The sequence below is a fragment of the Lethenteron reissneri genome, chromosome 11 (genome assembly GCF_015708825.2).
Source record: "Lethenteron reissneri isolate LAM-NWPU_2019-01 chromosome 11, ASM1570882v1, whole genome shotgun sequence".
NCBI classification, from domain to species: Eukaryota; Metazoa; Chordata; class Hyperoartia; order Petromyzontiformes; family Petromyzontidae; genus Lethenteron; species Lethenteron reissneri.
This window is the reverse complement of record NC_083789.1, coordinates 5,893,853-5,911,856: the sequence shown is the minus strand read 5'-3', so window position 1 is coordinate 5,911,856 and position 18,004 is coordinate 5,893,853. Positions and strand designations below refer to the sequence as shown.

General features: G+C 51.9%; 1 protein-coding gene across 2 annotated transcripts in view; it reads left to right on the top strand.

The window, feature by feature from the left end:
• The window catches only part of LOC133341335 (tau-tubulin kinase 1-like), a 41,750-nt gene extending 26,584 nt beyond the window's left edge, over positions 1-15,166 (top strand). For both annotated transcript variants that reach the window (XM_061549874.1, XM_061549875.1), the window contains 8 exons: positions 216-341; positions 2,285-2,442; positions 3,180-3,441; positions 5,970-6,181; positions 6,632-6,861; positions 7,105-7,733; positions 8,183-9,654; positions 12,546-15,166. In XM_061549874.1, coding sequence (XP_061405858.1) covers positions 216-341; positions 2,285-2,442; positions 3,180-3,441; positions 5,970-6,181; positions 6,632-6,861; positions 7,105-7,733; positions 8,183-9,654; positions 12,546-13,374 — 3,918 coding nt within the window. In that variant the 3' untranslated portion in view covers positions 13,375-15,166. The remainder of the gene's footprint in view (positions 1-215; positions 342-2,284; positions 2,443-3,179; positions 3,442-5,969; positions 6,182-6,631; positions 6,862-7,104; positions 7,734-8,182; positions 9,655-12,545) is intronic.
• The last annotated feature ends 2,838 nt before the right edge of the window (positions 15,167-18,004 follow it).

Sequence of the window (18,004 nt, the reverse complement as noted above, 5' to 3'; positions counted from 1 at the left end):
CAAGTGGAGACTCTTTGACCTTTTGAAGCTTTTAACATATATCTGTTATCATGTGACGGTGTATTATCCGTTATTTTTCCATTAAAAACGATAGTCCCATTTAAGTGTTACAAATTTTTTGACACACCCTCTATTATTCATTCCACTAATAACTACAGCAACGGTGACGACGATGATGACGAACGGGTGAGATCTTTGTCTCTTGGCGTCTGTAGGAGCAGGTCGGCCTCATCAAGGAGCGATACGATCACCGGCTGCTCCTGCGCCACATGCCCACCGACTTCCACATTTTCCTGGACCACGTATCCACCCTGGACTACTGCACCCGCCCCAATTACCAGGCAGGGCGATCCCCCCCTCCCGCCGCCTTCCCGCAAAACACGTGGATGGGGCAAAGGGGGGCAGGGGGCCATGGACAGCAGTGGAGTTATGAACGCAAAACGTTAGGCGGCCATATAACTTGGCCATGGCGAGGCAAATTGTTGGTTGGAAGAGCATTCATTCCCCCGAACCGCCAATTAGCATGATTGCCTATATGCGGTGCGACGGAAGTTCAACAACATACATACGAACCAACTAGACCTAAGTATGAACGCTAACCATACTTACCAACCAGACCCAAGTATAAACACTAACCATACTTACCAACTAGACCGAAGTATGAACGCTAACCATACTAAACAACCAGACCCTAACACGAGCATTATCCACATTGGCCGTAGGCATATAATTCACCTTCCTTTGAGGAATTGTCATGAGTCAATGTCACGATTCGATTCAGGAATAAATTGTTTTTGTCTTATTTGTTCAACCTCATTCCGTTTTGTTTGTATTGTCCGTCTAGTCTGCACAGTCTAATGTGCACTGTCCGTCTAGTTCTTTCCATTCGACTAAACGCCACCGCTGGAATCGAATGCTCAATTTTGATCGGTGCCCCCTATCAGAAATCGTTTCATCTCCACCGCTTGGTGGTAGGGGGGTGGGGAAGATACATTTTTACACCGAAAACACGTGGGGACACTCACTCAGTGTTCGCTGGAGCGTGACTTGGGGCAGGTAACAGTGGCTCCCTGTACTTGCTGTGGCCAGTGCTGTCGGCGAGCAACCTGTTTAGGCCGATGCGGCGCTCTGCGAGCGGTGTTTGTGAGGCCAGCACCGCCCGTATTTTAGGCCGCCTGCTCATCGCGGGACACCAGGTGCATCGCTTGCAAGGCGAGACCACGACAGCCCACAGTACACCAAGTACGAGCAATGTTTATTTTTGATCTGCCGGCAAGATCACGGGGCGTCGTGGACAGGAATCAAACTTTTGGAATTTTGGAATCCGTGTGTGCACACAGATACACATACAGAGATCTCCCGCATCGCCTTTTCACAGACTGTTCGGGCAATAACTGTCAGCGAGCACCTATGGGGCCGTCCATAAATGACGTCACACACCTAGGGGGAGAGGGGGGTCAGACATTTGTGACGATGTGTGGCAAGGGGGGGGGTTGAGAAATGTGATGTCACATCAAAATGCGCAACTTTAAATAAATATAGACAACACGTTCTACTATAACATCAGAGTGCAGCGCCACATTAAATACGCACTACAATGACAATAGTTTAAAGCGATTTGAAGCATGTTTTATTTGGGGGGGGGGGGGGCAGAGCTTTGTGACGTCATATTTGAGGGGGGGTCTGACTTTTTGCGATGCCGTGTGGCGATGGGGGGGGGGGGTCAAAAATCGTCCAAAATCGCGTGACGTCGTTTATGGACGGCTCCTATGAAGGCCAACATGGCACACGAGGGGGGTGGTTGGCCAGCACCACAGCCGGCCGTCTTTGTATCCCCAGTTGTTTACTCAGTCAATCACAGATGTATACACACACATGTAATAATGTAACATTTTGCATTTTTTCCTTCAAGCGTCTGTCCCCATTTAATAAACTTCATTTGTCTGTCAGTCGCAGCAGCTGAGTAATTGACATCGTAGACATTTGAGCGTGGCTCATATTGACCACAAGGGTCCAGGGACCTATGGTATTGCTGATGAGCTACCCACGTTTAACTAAAATAATTGTCGAGAAAAAAAACATCGCTTTTTTACTTAAAAAAATGCGTGATGTAAGTGTTGATATGAGCACGTATGTTGAACTTTGTTCGCGCCGTACGTCGCCAACCGTGCTAATCAGCGGTGTGTGTGGCTTTGCATTTGTGTGTCTCTGTCCATCACCGCCGGTACCACCACCACAAATATTGCCACCGCCACCGCCACAACCGCCACCACTGGCTGTGCAGCTGCTGATGTCGGTGTTCGAGCACAGCATGCGCGAGCGCAGCATCACCGAGAACGAGCCGTATGACTGGGAGAAGGGAGGCCTCGAGGAGTCGCTGGCCAGCACCACCACCTCCACGCCGCCGCACCACTTCACCCGTCAGACCGCCGCGATGTTCGGGTGAGGCCCCCGCGGTGACGGTCAACAGCGGTGAGGCGGGGGCGGTCGGGCGGGCGATGTTGGTGTGAGGGCCGTGCGATTTCCTGAAACTCCCCCACCCCACCCCACAACTATTTATCGTGTCAGCCAATCATTGAACTGGGTAAGTGGTCAATATTTTGTGTACATATACAGGGTCTTCCTCTGCGCACTGCAGTCTCTAATAACACAACTGAATCATCTCAGTTGCATTGTCTTTGCACTGTTCACCTTTTGGCGTTCTCTGGTCTGACACTGGTGAGACGAGGCCATAAGGAAGGCTGTTTCTGGTGTAGGCCGATCAGTTTCAAAGACAATGCAATATATGTTTGTTTGCATGTCCACCACAAGTACGTGCGGTGAATGCAGACTTGATTCCTTGCAAAAGGTTTCTATTTTGTGTTTGAACATCTCAACACCTGTTTTATTGCCAGAAAGGGTTAAAACCTCTTCTTAATTTTCAAACTATGAATCATCTCAGTCCACATCTTCATTCACCCGTTCATGCCGTCTCGTCACAGTCGGGAGTGCATTGGGTTTGGGCATTCGTCGTAGTCGCCGTCACGCTCGAGGCTTCTCGTCCACCGAAATAAAAAAGAAGCGACGCTTCTTAGGTACATATATTTCACTGCCGATTTCTGCAACAAAAACAACTGCCGGCCCCAGGAGTCTGTACGGCCGTCCAGAGCAAAACCTTTGCGTGGGTGTGCGCGTCGCAGCATTGCGGGGACACCCCAGCCCGGTGCGGACGTTCTGCGCGAGAACACGGACGAGGTCCTGCAGGACGAGCACCTGAGCGACCAGGACAACCTTGGGGGCGGTGGCGGCGTTGTCGGGGGGTCGGCCCAGCCCGGCGGGCCCCCACCAAGGGGGGCCGAGGCCGGCGGGCCGCACCTGCCTCACATGGCCTTCAACTTGGAGGCCGAGACGTGGGATGAGACGGACTTCAACCGCAACCGCCTGCGCATCAACATCTGCAAGGCGAGCCGAAGCGTGATGCCTGCTCGCTCGCTCGCTCGGTCACTCGTGTGCTCGCTCACATACTCGCTCGCTCACTCGTGTGCTCGCTCACATACTCGCTCGCTCACTCGTGTGCTCGCTCACATGCTCACTCACTCGTGTGCTCACTCACATACTCACTCGCTCACTCGTGTGCTCGCTCACATGCTCACTCACTCGTGTGCTCACTCACATACTCGCTCACTCACTCGTGTGTTCACTCACATACTCGCTCACTCACTCGTGTGCTCGCTCACATGCTCACTCACATACTCGCTCACTCACTCGTGTGCTCACTCACATACTCGTTCGCTCACTCGTGTGCCCGCTCACATGCTCGCTCACATGCTCGCTTCATCGTGAGCTCACTCACCTTTTAGTTCAATCTTCCACCTGCTCACTCGCCAACCTACTCACACACTCATTCGCACATCCACTCATTTACGTGATCATTCCGTCTGTCTGCTACTCATTCAATCATTTACTCATCCTACACCTCATCTTATTTTACATTTATGGAGAGCGCCTTTGTTTAAGGCGCTTTGAACATTTTTTTAAAAGTATAAATTAATTATTGAGATGGCAGGGGCATGCATGGAATGAGGAATGGGTGGAGGGGAGGGAAGAAATGGAAGGGTCGGTGGGGGTAAGCAAGGGGAAGAGAATGGGCAATGGAGAAGAGGTGAGCATGTGAGCTTTAAGAGAGGAACGGAAAGGAGGTTGAGGAGGAGGACTCCTTCAAGTTCAAGTTCATTTATTAGGTATAGCCCTGTGAGCCATTCAGCTCTTGAATCGGGTGCAACCGCAACAAACAAAAAACAAAAAACATGAACAAAAAACATCTTAAAGTGAATATGTGACTAAGTGCAAACAGAAAATCCAAGAAAAGACAGCAAAAATATTGCCGAAAAAACACCGTACACCAACGCTGTGTGCAAAAATCCCAGTGGGATGCAAGTCAAACAACAACAACAACCACAAGACAACTTAGATTAAGGCCATCAGTCTAACTCTGTACTACAACAACACAAACATGGCTAAACCAATACACTTTTCGAAATCACCAAAATAAAGCCATGAAAGCAATGAAAAAGCAATCATAGGAACTGTGACGGAATTTTCACAATAAATGGCATAAACAACATGTACTACCAAAACCCTGCAGCCATAGCTGGCTGCATGAGTCACTCCACAACAGCAGGAGCATCAATCGGAGTATTGTAAATTTTCAATGCACCTTTAAGATCAGCACACTAAATCAAAACACAGGTCATACTTTGTAGCGATCATCCAGAGCGAAACATTTTATTTTAGGTCACTGAGTAGCACTGGCAGCTAGGGGTGTACAACTCCTCTAAAGCAGTTTTGAGTGAAGATCTCATAGGTAGTGACTCAAGTTTCAATTTATTTGCAACAGCATTCCAGACCCTGGGGGCATCAATAGCAAAGGCCCTTCCTCCAGTATATGTACGGCAATAGGGAATATTAAGCTGGTAAATGAGTGTAGACCTTAGGTCAAATTTGTTCTTTGAAACAGAGACGAGATCCAGCAGGTAATCTGCAGATTTTTTTGCAAGTACATCATGAATAAATAAGATCTGGTGCACAAGCCGTCGAACATTCAGAGATGTTAAGTTTGACCCAATGTAGAGATCACAGTGGTGAGTCCTATATGGGCAGTTCAATGCAAATCTTAAGGCCGAGTGATACATTGAGTCAAGCTTCTTCAGTACAGTACTTGGGGCTGATTTATACACAATGTCACAGTAATCAAGTAGAGGCAGTATGGTAGCTTTAATCAATTCCAAACGGAACATAGGGGGGAAGCAGTGCTTGTGTCGATATAGAAAACCAATTTTAATTTTTGTCTTTTTCCCAATATAATCAATGTGATCTTCAAAATTCAGTTTTGAATCCAGGATGACCCCAAGATACTTATAGATCTTGACTTGCTCTATTTGATCATTATTTAAGGTATGTAATTGGGGAAAAATAACTTCCCACTTTAGTCCTGGTGAGAAGCATAGCACCTTGGTTTTGGCAGGATTTAGGACTAGTTTAAGAGCAACTAGCTGATGTTGTAGTTTGTTGAAATCACTCTGGAGCTTAGCAATCACGTCATCCGGAGAGCGGCCAGCAGTAATTAGTACCGTGTCATCTGCAAAAAGATTTACCCTGGAATAATCCAGTTCAGTGCCCAAGTCATTTACATAAAGAGAGAACAAGAGGGGGCCGAGAATGGAACCCTGTGGAACCCCTTTTGTTATCTTAACACTGTTTGACCTCCAACCCTCTGTGAATACAGTTTGGGTGCGAGAAAAGAGGTAATTTTTTAACCATTTTACTGTGTTTTTGGAAAAACCGAGGCAACTTATTTTACTAAGCAGGATGTTGTGGTCTAGCACTCAACCGTCCACTCAACCCATTGAATAATTCACCTGCCCATTCACTCATTCACTCACTGCACCACTCACTCGCTCACCCGCCCCTGTGACCGTTGTTGACTGCAGACGCAGTGTGGCACAGAGGAGGACCATAGCCCCGGCGGGGTGTGCGGCTCGCCGCTGGCGCGCGCTCAGCTCGAAGCCGTGCTGCGGGACCGGCTGCCGGGCGAGCGGCCGCTCAGCTGGAAGCTCGTCGGCCTCAACGGGCCCGACTCGGCCGAGCGCTACCTCCTCGCGTCGCTGCAGGCGGCGCGCGCCGACTGTGCCGCCGAGGCGAGGTGAGACCCACGGCGGCGGTGGTCCTCGTCAACGAGCGCCCAGTCATCGCTGGGGGCCGCCACGCTCTCATCCGAAGCAGAGTGGCAGATCCTGTCATCTGCGCATGCCTCTGAAAGTTGTTGTCCATACGGTTAAATGCAAATGTTAAATAAATTGCCCTGGTGCAGATCGGGAGGGGGGGGGGGGGTTCTCCTTTATCAAGAAAGGGAACCGCAAACATTGTAGCAACTCCTCAGGTGTGCCTGCCAGGGTTATCCGACATCGCCTTGTGGAGCCCCAATGTGATTTCTGCCTGGGACCATCTTGTACGGACAGCATATTCTCTCCCTGTCTGCTCCAGTAGAGGATGCCACACAGAGAGACAACCACACACACACACACAGAGGAGTAGGCCCAGCTTAAATCTTCAAGGACAACTTCTTTTCTCTCTCGTGCCATTTTTCCTGCAGGGGTGCGACTGCGCAGGATGATCGGGGTGCAGCGCTCCACGGCTCCGGGTCAGCGTCGGCAGCAGGGGCGGGGTCGGGGTCAGGGGCAGGCCCAGGCTCGGCGGGGCACGCGGAGCGGAGGGCTGGCGGGGGATCGTCGCGCGTGGCCTCGCTCGGCGACGCCGTCGCCCACGGACGCGGAAAGTCCAGCGTCGAGGCCACAGCGGCTGCGGTGCCACCCAGGAGTGAAGGTGACTGCTGAATATATTTCGATGATTTTATGGCGGCGAACTTTATCTTATTCATATTGATGTGGGTGAGTGGCGCTATTGCTGGAGACGATACTGTGGTGTAGCTATTGAGCCTGCAACTGCACAGGCGTCCAGAAGGGAGCATGGGCCACGGCAACTACGCCACACCACTAAACCCATTGTTCACATTTATCCATGAAAATAACTCTATCAAAACATAAATCATTATTATTCCATGTGCAGGCGAGGCCGTGTCAGGCCCCACTGGCGCGGGCGGCGCTGGTGCCGGTGGGGCCGCCTCCCCGGAGCAGGCGAACCCCAGCAGCGGCTTCGTGTCGGTGTGTGGCGGTGCCCCCAGCGACGACTGGGTACTCGTCGACAAGGAGGGCGAACTCCGCGACTTCCTTCCGATCTCCGGCGCCGGCAGAGCGCAGCCCGCCTCCGCCGGCGCCGCTGGCCCCTCGCCATCCGGCCCCGCCGGGAGCGGCGCGGGCCCCGAGCGAGACGTCCGGCGGCCGCTCGCTTGCACGGAGCCGAGCGAGGACGAGGAGGAGCCCGAGGTGCTGCACGTCTCCGACGAGGACCGAGACTCGCCAGGCAACGGGGGGCGGCGAGAAGCCACGTCGGGGTCTGCCACGTCGGACAGGGGTTCCCGGGAGGGCCAGGGTTCAGGGGAGGAGAGGGGAGCAAGGGCGGCGGTGGCGGCTGCGGCCGGCGGGCTGGTGTGGCGGCTGAGCGCGTACCCGGAGCTCAAGTCCACGCTGGAACGGAGTCGCACCACGCTCGGGGTTTTCTACTCGGCACGAGGGTTCGACCCGGCGGGGGCGGCCGACAGGGCCGGGTGGAGGGCGATGGGAGTGCCGCCAGGGCAGGTCGGTAGAGAGGGAATGGGGAGGGGAGGGCGCGAGAGGTGGTGTGTGAGAGAGAAGGAATAAAAGGAGGGACCCCAGAGAGAGAGGGTGAATGAGAGAATGTGAGAGATGGAATGGGTGAGAGACTGAGATAGAAAGACACAATGATGGGTGAATTAATCAGGCAATGAGTGAAAGAACAAAAGTGAATGTATGATGAGTAATAGATAAATAAGAATCAGAGATGACTGGTCTTATGTCATCGACCTCGCTACACTTAAGAATTCGGTTTAATCACGGGTGGCTACAAACCAGTATTCAAGGCCAGGATCTCAGCAATGCTGGCTCGGCACTTTAACACTCTTGACCACATGGCCATCTCTCGGCTCAACTGTTTACAAGCCGTGCCCTGCTCTTCTCCTTGCTGCTTATTTCCCCCCACCCCCACCCCCCCCCCCCCCCCCCCACAGGTGTCCGACATGCGCACACCGCTGGCCGCGATGCGCGCATCCTCCAGCCTGGAATTCGTCTCCCACCCTGGCGGCAGTGGCACGGTCACGGAACGCCACCGCGGGCCGTGCGGCCTAGAAGCGGCGCTCGCGGCCGAGGTGCCCCGCTCGCTGGCCCTGCTCTCCGACCACGGCGACGGCAGCCGCTCCGAGCGCCGCTCGTCCCGCGCCAGCGGCCGCAGCAACGGCGCCATCGACGCCGAGCGGCGGAACGGCGAATCGCTCGGGGCGAGGATCGCTAGCGCCGCCACCGCCACCGCCACCTTCGTCACCGCCGCCGTAAACCTGCCCGCCGGTTCTGGAGGCCGAGCCGCCGTGGCGGCGGCGTCGGGCCGCACGGCCGTCCCCGCAGAAGACGGCGAGCGCTTCCGCTCGTCCACCATCAAAGCGGACGCGGACGACGAGGAGGGCTCGCGCACACTCGTCACGTTCTCGCCGGGCGACGCGCGGGGCGCCCGCTCGCTTGGCGCCGCCCTCGACTCGACGGCGCACGACCAGGAGGCCGGGGCCGGCGCCACCGCCGGGGCGCTCACGCCGCATGATAAACCGTGGCCGCCGGGGCCGCTGGCGGCTGCCATCGAGCTGGAGGTGCCCGGCAGAGACGAACAGAGGGGCGGTTCACCGACACTGTCTCGGGCGGCGCTGCAGCCGGGAGGGCCCGCTGGTGCTGCTGAGAGGCTGCTGCGGCGGCGGGGCAGCACGCAGGCGACCGGGCGTGCCTTCAGCCCCGAGAGGGTGCAAGCGTCACCACCACACTCCCCGCAGCAGCAACGCAAGGACACGACGATGATGGCAATGGCTACGATGTCGTCGCAGGCGGAGCTGCGCCGCAGCTTCGAGGGCGAGTCCAAGAGGGAAACGCTCGCCGTGGTGCCGTCGTCGTTGGCGTTGAGGCCCAGCGTGAGACCGTGCCGCGACGGAGGGCCATACTACGGCGCCAGCATCTCCTTGCGCGCCGGCCTCGTCGACTCGGTCACCACGGCGGCCATGACGACCGTTACGGCTGTGGCGGCGGCAGCGGCGGCCTCCAAGAAGAGCCACATCCCCGTGCCGGTGACGCACAAGGAGGACGGCGCCGCCCTGCAGCTGGCGTCGGCGAAGGACAAGCTGTTCCAGCGGCGGTTGCACCCCGTCGATCTATCGCGCCTGCTCGCCGGCAAGAGGCAGGGCCCCTTCAGGGCCATCCTGCTGCCGTGCGGGCCCGCCGATAAGGCGGGGGCCGATGAGAAGGCCGGCGGGCAGGCGAGCCGCCGGGAGGAGGCAAAGGCCGGCGACGAGAGGGAGGAGAGTGGCAGCCCGCCGCGGTCGCCCACGTGGAGGAGCAAGATCCCGCGGCCCGTGTCGGTGATGGCTGGGAGCCTGCCTGGGTCGGGGCCGGCCACGCCGCAGCAGTCCCCCACGCGCACACCCACCAAATCAGCCTTCGAGGCCAGGTGAGCTGTTGAGTGAAAGTGTCGGGCGGATGTACGTATATTGATTACCCTACCGGTTATCGGTTACTCGGCCAACTGGATAACGCCAGAAGAGTTTGAGGGAAAACGTTTCACTTCCGTTCCAGTGTGTGCTGTGATCAAGATTATAATAGACTACTTTTGGCAAGGTAAAAAAAACACGAAAGTAACTTTTTTTTTTACCAGGTAAGGCCCACTGAGGTATGTAGCTCAAATGATAGCCCAATAAATTGGCTTATAACGTGGACATTTATCTCAGCCAAATCCTCTAAATGCATGTTTCTCATGTGGAGGGAAAAAGCGGAGGACCCGGAGAAAAATCCACACAACCATGGGTAGAACACGCAAACTCCAAATATCCAGGCGTCAGGGTCGGGATCGAACCCCCGCAACATCCTGTATACCAGGCGAGGAAGTTATCATCACCGTGATGATGGGGCAGGGCCTGGTGACATCATTGGCATGGCTTGCAGGGTGTTTCGTGCCTTCACGAGGAAGGATGTGGATGACGAGTGCGTTTTTTAAAAAGGGACCCAAGTAGTCGGCTAATGTTAAAAAAAGAAAAAGTAGTCCATTATAATCTTGATCACGTAATTGACGAGGTTAACGAATCACCCCAGCTCTGCATGTATAATGTTCTGCAGAAAAAGCCCCATTATTAATTTAATTCCGGAATGTCCACCTACAAACTGCTGGGGCACGTTGTGAGGTCACGAACCTGCCCATGGCCCTCCGAGACGCTATTTCACGCGTAGTTCATGCCCGACAATGACACATGCCTACCTCGTACATTCGCAACCCCGTCACTCTCTCCCTTCGCGTTGTCCGAACGCACGCGCTCTGGTGCTCACTCATTTAGCTCCCACTTGGCCCACAGATGGCAGTGAAGTAAGTGGTGGACGTCGAGCTGTTAGTTGATGCCATTGAATTCGTTTTGCCTGCTCCGGTCAGGCCCACTTCCAGAACACGAAGCTGCATTTTGTAAAAAAAAAAAAGATGCAGCATCTTGCTCATTTGTACTACTTTTAATTCTTTACTTATAAATTGGCATGATGGACAAATACATGTCTTCAGTAAATCAATACTGCTATCAATACTGTTATATTTTATGGAATGGTGCTCTTTGAGCTCAAGAATTTACTGGTTAACGAGAGCGCAGACATTAGCCCGTTAATGAACCCGGATTGTTGGAACGCAATTTCACATCGCAAACTCCGTTTTGCTGCGTATAAGAGAGATCGTGAGTGGAGACTTTTTAACGCGTATAAAAACGCGTGTCGAGTGATTATAGCTCATCGCACGCTAGCTCCCCGAGTTTGATTCCCCGCCATGGCAAAAAAATCGGTGACGAGTGACAATACGTATTTATGTGTGTAGTGACGCCAACACACGCTGTACTTTACTCGAAGCCTTTCATTCAGACACAGCACTATATCCAGGCCCGGGCTTCATTCTTGGTGTTTGAACTCCGTCTCCTCTCCAACTGTCCCCTCCCCTTGTGCTATCCCCTTTTATATTCCCCGGGCCCCCTTTCTGGAAGCCTCTCTCGCCCCACTCCCTTCAGCCAATCCTCGTCCTCCTCCTCCAACGGTTGTCAACCGTCGGCCCTACAGTCAACCCTCGTTTCCCGCCTTTTACGTTTTCATCTTTCCTCCAATCCCTTTGAATCTCATCTCCTGACCAATCGACTTTGAGGCCTCCCTGCACCAATCAGAGGCCTCGATTGTCTTCTTGACTGTCCGTTCCCATGTGTACTAATATTAAAGCTTCTGGTTACACCCGACTTCTCCCTCTCTCTCTCGCTCGCGGATGGCGTGTTGTTCTCCGCGAGTTGCGCTGACCCGTGCCACATGGCGCTCGCCCACCCTCCACCTCGCCGCTGGCTGGCGGCGTGCTGAGAGCGGGCGGTGGCTGGGTGGACGAGCCGCCACGTGGTCGATGGAGATGGCTGGGCAGCAGCAACGTGTAGCTCCTTCTTGAATCTTCAATCACCGACCCCGAACGTAACGCTGCCCCCTCTTATATTCCGTTTGCGGGGCTAAGCCCCGCCTCTGGCCACGCCTCTCCTGGAACCTTCTAGAAGGTTCTAGAAGGTTCCAGCAGCTTCCCGGCTAGCTCCTCTCATTAACCTTTCCCCTAGATATAACCCGTCCAACAGATATGACGTAAAGGTAAGCATCGACCAAACAGGAGATGGCGCTCTATCATTACACACGTACGCTTGTGTCAGGTAAGTGGTCTGTTGCCTCGCTCATGACATAGGCTTTTTTATATTTATTTATAGTGACTTGCTTACCTTTTCTCTCTTTTGCACTGACGTACTTTGCATCGTTTGTTGCAACTTGCTGACCTGTTTGGACAAAAAGCTTCATAGCTCATCGGATTGCTCCGGTCTAAATAAAGATTCAAATTGTGACTTCTTAACCAACCTGCACAGACGAGCAAGTGTGGACAAGCAGCCCCTATGAACGACACTGCCCCCACACAGTCCTTCATCCAGCAGTGGATTAATAACATTCTATAAAATATGATTTTCGTTAGAATTCCTGTGTGTGCGTTTTCTGACCATTCAACCCCTCCTCCCAAGAGCTATCACGATTCAGGTTCGTGATAGGATTCCAGACCGCTCTATTTCATAGTGTGGTGAATTGTAGCATCCCCAGTGACTCTAAGCAATGCATTGATGCGTAACAAAATAGTCCTTGGCATCATTGTTCAGACTATCGGTGACGAAATGCATTGAACTGACCAAACGTCACAAAACAAGGCATGCCCGAAGGTAACGCCTGAGATTCAGATTCTGTCTCTGCTGCTTGTTGGCGACGGTCGACTAAACTCCACCGTCGCTGCCGTTAACCACCCGCACGGCGCAGGTCCCCGCAGTCCCCCCGGAGCCCCCAGTCATCCCCCAAGAGCCTGCGGGGTGGCCCTGGGGGCCTCTTCTCGCGCCGCTTGCACCGCTCCTCCCAGCGCAGCTCCTCGCTGCCCCCGTGCAGCCGTGCCGCCAAGCACCACTCGCCGACAGGACGCGCCACCGCCGCCGCCGCTACCGCCGCCGCCTTCCAACAGCAGCAGCAGCACCGCACGGTGACCACCGCCGCGTCGGGGCACTCGTCCTGCTGCGGGCCGCCGGTGACCACCGGGGGCCCGGCGGCGGCCATCGCCGGCCTTTCGTCGCCGCACCGCTACCGGCTGAGCGCGCTCGTGTCGCCGCGCCACGGCCGGCAGCTGCAGGCGCACGTCGCGGGGCTGCTGTCGCCGCGACACGGTGCCTCGCTGGCATTCCGGGATCGCGAGCGGGAAGCAACGGCCAGGTCCGTGTCCCCGTCTTCGCCCTGTCAACAGCAGCAGCAGCAACAGCAGCAACAGCAGCAGCAGCAACAGCAGCAGCAACGTCAGCAGCAGCGGCAGCAGCAGCGACAGCAGCAGCACAGCCTGCGCAGCTCACTGCTCAGCACGCACAAGTTCAGCCGCGAGTTTGCTGCCGTTTCGGGACTGGTGTCGCCACGCCACCTGGTCAGCGGCGGGGTCGGAGGCTTCAGGGTGACCTCGCGCAGGGCTCCGATGGCCACCGCCGCCGCCGCCACCAGCACCACCACCAGCACCGGCAGCGCCAGCCAGCTGCTCATGCGTGCTCAGGAGTCGCCCACCCACAAGAGGGGCGATGCGGCAGGCGCCGACCCCACTGGGCTCAGCAGGTGACGCGGTGGCACAGCGCCGCCACGGGAAGAGAAGTTGCCGTTCGCCCGGGGTCGGTTCCGCTGTCGGGCAGAGCGCAAGCAAGCGCAAGCTTAACGTGAAATTGAGAAGTGAATACATTGATAACGTCGAAGTGGCAGAGAGCTGATTGGTGGTGGTGATGACAACAAGAGGAGCATGGCGAGCGTGAGGTGGCGTGAGCTCGGCACTGCCCGGTGGGGCGATGGCTAGCACGGATCGGATGGGATGTGCGATGGAAATTACGGTCGAAGTCGGCTGCGGTTTTCCAACCACGGCGTCTGAAGGGAGGCGTGAGGATGGGAAAGGGACGGTGCGGCCCAGGCAGAGATGCGCGTCAGGTTTTCATCTGGGCCGGCGAGGAAGCCTGGGGAAAGATGCGGTTTAATGTGCAAACGGTGAAACGCAACCAACAGCTCAAACGCCAACAATCAGACCAAACAGCGTTGCACGGAGACGGGCAGCAGCGTACAAGGGGCAGACCACATGCGTCTCGACAGACAGATCTACACAGAAACCATTGTACGCACATAAGAGATACATCCACGCACACACACAAATATATATATACACAAACACTGACGTGCAATTGTGCGTGCACACACTTTTACACACAGGCACAACTACGCACACATTCAAACCTCGTTCGCACGCAGCTGAACAAAAAAAAATGTGTTTCGACTCATGAAGGCGTCTGACAAAAGGTGGACGGAGAGTTGAATTCTCGTCAATCGGGCTCCCCCTGCCACCCTTTACGTAAATTACCAAGAACAAAGCAATAACTAAATAAGGAAATACCAAGGGAAGGTGAGGGGGTGGGGGGGGTTGCCCTGCCCCATGTCCCCCATCCTCAGCCTAACTCCCACACGAGTGTGAATGCTGTGTATCTGTCAATGCCATCATGCGGTACACACACGTATACAAACTCGTATATATATATGATAATGACGGATAACGATTATATACATAGAGATGATACAGAACAATCCACTCTACATAAAAATGTCAGAGGTCCTGCAATGGCAATGTTATGCTTGCGAATTTGTGATGCACTAGTATGACCCGAGACGGTTATTGTAATGGTTATTGTTAACATATGCAGCCTACGTGCGATTTTAACTGCTCCGCACAGTCACCGTATTCTCAAGCTTATAAGACGCGCCAGAACGTAAGACTCAGCCCCGAAACTTGTGTCCGGTGGATCAAGGTATACAAATATCATCTCACACACACACATATATATAGACGACTATCAGATGCATCCCCCAAATGTTTGCTTTGCAATGCAGTGGAAAAGAGTGCGTCATAATCGTGAGAATACGGTGTACGATTTTTGCGTGTATAATGTACGTTACACACGTGTGTGTATGTACGAATGCGTGCGCGCGTGTGCGTGTGTATATATAAGTAAGCAGGAAATGGCATATGTGTTATGCATTTGTGTTCTGGTATACACATGTATTTGTGTGTATATACTTTATGGCATTTGTGTATATTGCGTACATTTGTGCATATGTATATGTACATGTTGGTTGCCATGTACATAAATATGTGTACATTCTATATTTTGCCGGGAGTGCTAAAACAATTCAGAAGAGCATTTTTTGCTTTTTTTAAGTTGAACAAACCCACTGTTAGAGGCTTTTTTAATTGTTAATAATTTAATGTTTATTTTATTTTTGTACGTGTATTTTTTTATTTCGTTATAGCTTTGAATGAACAACAGTGTTGACGTTACAACAGTGTAATAAATCTTGGCTTAAAGCTTTCGTGACTGCAGGAATTCATATTCTTTGGGTCTTTAGGTAAAGTCACGTAGATAGGTTCAAAGAAACTAACAAAAAACGACGACGTTTCGATCGCAACACAAGCGGTCGTCATCAAGAGAAGGGGTGATGACCGCATGTGTTGCGATCGAAACGTCGTAGTTTTTGTCAGTTTCTTTGAACCTATCTGCGTGACTTTACCGAAAGACCCAAAGAATATAACAGCGTAATATTTTATCCCAATTTGAATGGCCAATTAATAACCAATTAATATTGGGCCAAATAATAACCACAATCCATTCCGTTTCTGTTGAGCAATGGTGTCTTGTCTTCTCATTCAAAGCGTTTGGCAGATCACATCTCTGTTTGCGGGCTTCCATTAACGATGGAAATTCCGCATTCCATAGAAAATTCCCTGCTGACTTCCCCAACAAAGATTGCCTCATTTTATCCACGCTGAAGAAATTATATTAAGTTGATCGCCGATCGGAATAAGTTTTAACTCGTAACCTAAATAGAGCAACGGCCGTTAGACGCGGTACACATTCAGCTTATCTAGAAAATTCCCGTTATTTTGGTTTAAGTCGCCCCCAAAGCGTCCATTGTCACTAAAGTGTTACCTGTATTTTTCTTAATTTACGAAAATATTCACGATTATCAACTCAACTAATTATAGGAAGGGGGGAGAGAGTAAAAAAACTGCGTCGCATGGTAAAATTTGTTGCTAAATTTGTTTTACCAGGGTCATAGGTCAAATGCTGTGTTACATAGCGAGTCATCAGTAGTTCAATATCATAGGACTCCTTATTCCTTTCGTTCATAATCAGCCCTTCCTCAACTCTATACGATAAAAAAAAATACTCAAGAGCTGTCACTGACACACAAATTCCATTTCTTTAGGACTGAATATACAGTAAAGGTATTTCAAAGTCATATTTCGCCTGTTCCTAGACACGTGATTTTACATGATTCACATCTTGGTCAATGCGACCAAAGTGCATCGTAACGCACTGCCCCTTCGCGATCGGATCCTGTTCCTTTGGCAGAAGGAGTCATCATTGGCACAAATGTTACCAAACAAATCCTTGCAAAGTGGGGACATTCACCATAATGGGTAAATTGGACCCCAACATCTGGGGTGTATATGCAGATACCCAAAACGCTTCGAATAATGATGAGAAAAACAACACACAAGCCAGCTGGAAGAGCTGAATGGCGTTCACTTTCCACAGTTATTCCGAAACAATTAATGACAGTCATGCATTTCCCTCCATAGAGCAAATTGGTTGCCATGGAGATTGTAATGGCGGTTATGGTAATTAGCAACGTGACCTCATTCTGCAGGATTGTTACTCTTGCAGCGTGCCGTGGTGAATATCATTATGATGCCTTTGTATTTTTAGTTGCGGTTTGGTAACTCGTTTGCCAAAAAAACTATTTACGAAAGAAATTAATATTATTCTACTCGTAGGGGTGTCGAAGAGTAGGCCAAAAATACCCTATAGAGCTCCTTCTGGAGGCTGTCCCACCAGCAATGGCATGGGCATGAAATTGCAGGGCTGCACCATTACCTTTTAATTATAGTACTTGAAACATCCCCACACCATGCATCCACGTATTTACGAAGCCACTGTGAGCTGCAAGAATACTTGTACAAATTACAAAATGATTATTTAACTCTGTATATAATGAATTTGGAGTGGTGGTGCAGCGGTTCGCACACTGCACTATGGACCGGCGATCTGAGTGTGATTCCTGCCCGTCATGGATGGGGGTAACAATCAGCGGCGAGTGATACTGTATCTGAATTATTCCTGGACACCTTCACCCAACCAGCCAGATCCAATTTGAAGTACGGTCCAACAACCTCTGTGATCGAGGGGGAGGCCTTAATCCAGCAGTGGATTGACAACTGTACATTCTTATTCTTATTCATTATATTAACTCGTGAACAAATTACCTCCATGAAATGCTACTTAATTATAGATATATATATACGCATAAAGTATAACGTTGAAGGAAGTTTTAGGCATTGACACATATACTTGTTTAACAAGCTTCTAGATGCAAAATAAGCAGAACTTTCTTAAACTTGAGTTGTCTCAACCCGATGTTTCATGGCGCAGCTCCTCCACACAGCAGCAGTGCAGCTTTCCCTCGGCACGATTCTTGGGTTGAATACTACACAGCAGAGGTGTGGACTCGAGTCATGTGACTTGGACTCGAGTCAGACTCGAGTCATGAATTTGATGACTTCAGACTCGACTTGGACTTGCATAACAATGACTTTGTCCCACCTCTGTGGTGTGAACTCGAGTCATGTGACTTGGACTCGAGTCAGACTCGAGTCATTAATTTGATGACTTCAGACTCGACTTGGACTTGCATAACAATGACTTTGTCCCACCTCTGCTACACAGTAGCAGTGTGTTCCCAACAGAGCCGGCCCAGCCACTAAGCGACCCTGGCAATTGCAAAGGGCCCCGTGGCCAGCAGAGGGCCCCCTAGAGTCACTGCTAGCTCGTGGGTGAAAAAAATCATACATCAAAGGGGCCTCCAACCAAATTTTGCTTAGGGCCCCCAAAGGTCTAGGGCCGGTTCTGGTTCCCAATCATTCAGATTACTTGAGTAAAAAATGAACACATCTGATTAGAGCCAAGATACAAAGTTTCGGATGATTATGGAAGAAATTTTTTTTTGGATAGATCCGAAAAATGACGTCACTGCCATGTTTTATCTACATCGTGTGCCATCAAATGACGTCAGTATTGTAAGCATGAATACATTTTAAGTTGGTACCATAATGTAGTAGGTGGATCCAAAAAAAGATCAAAAATTATCTTCAAAAA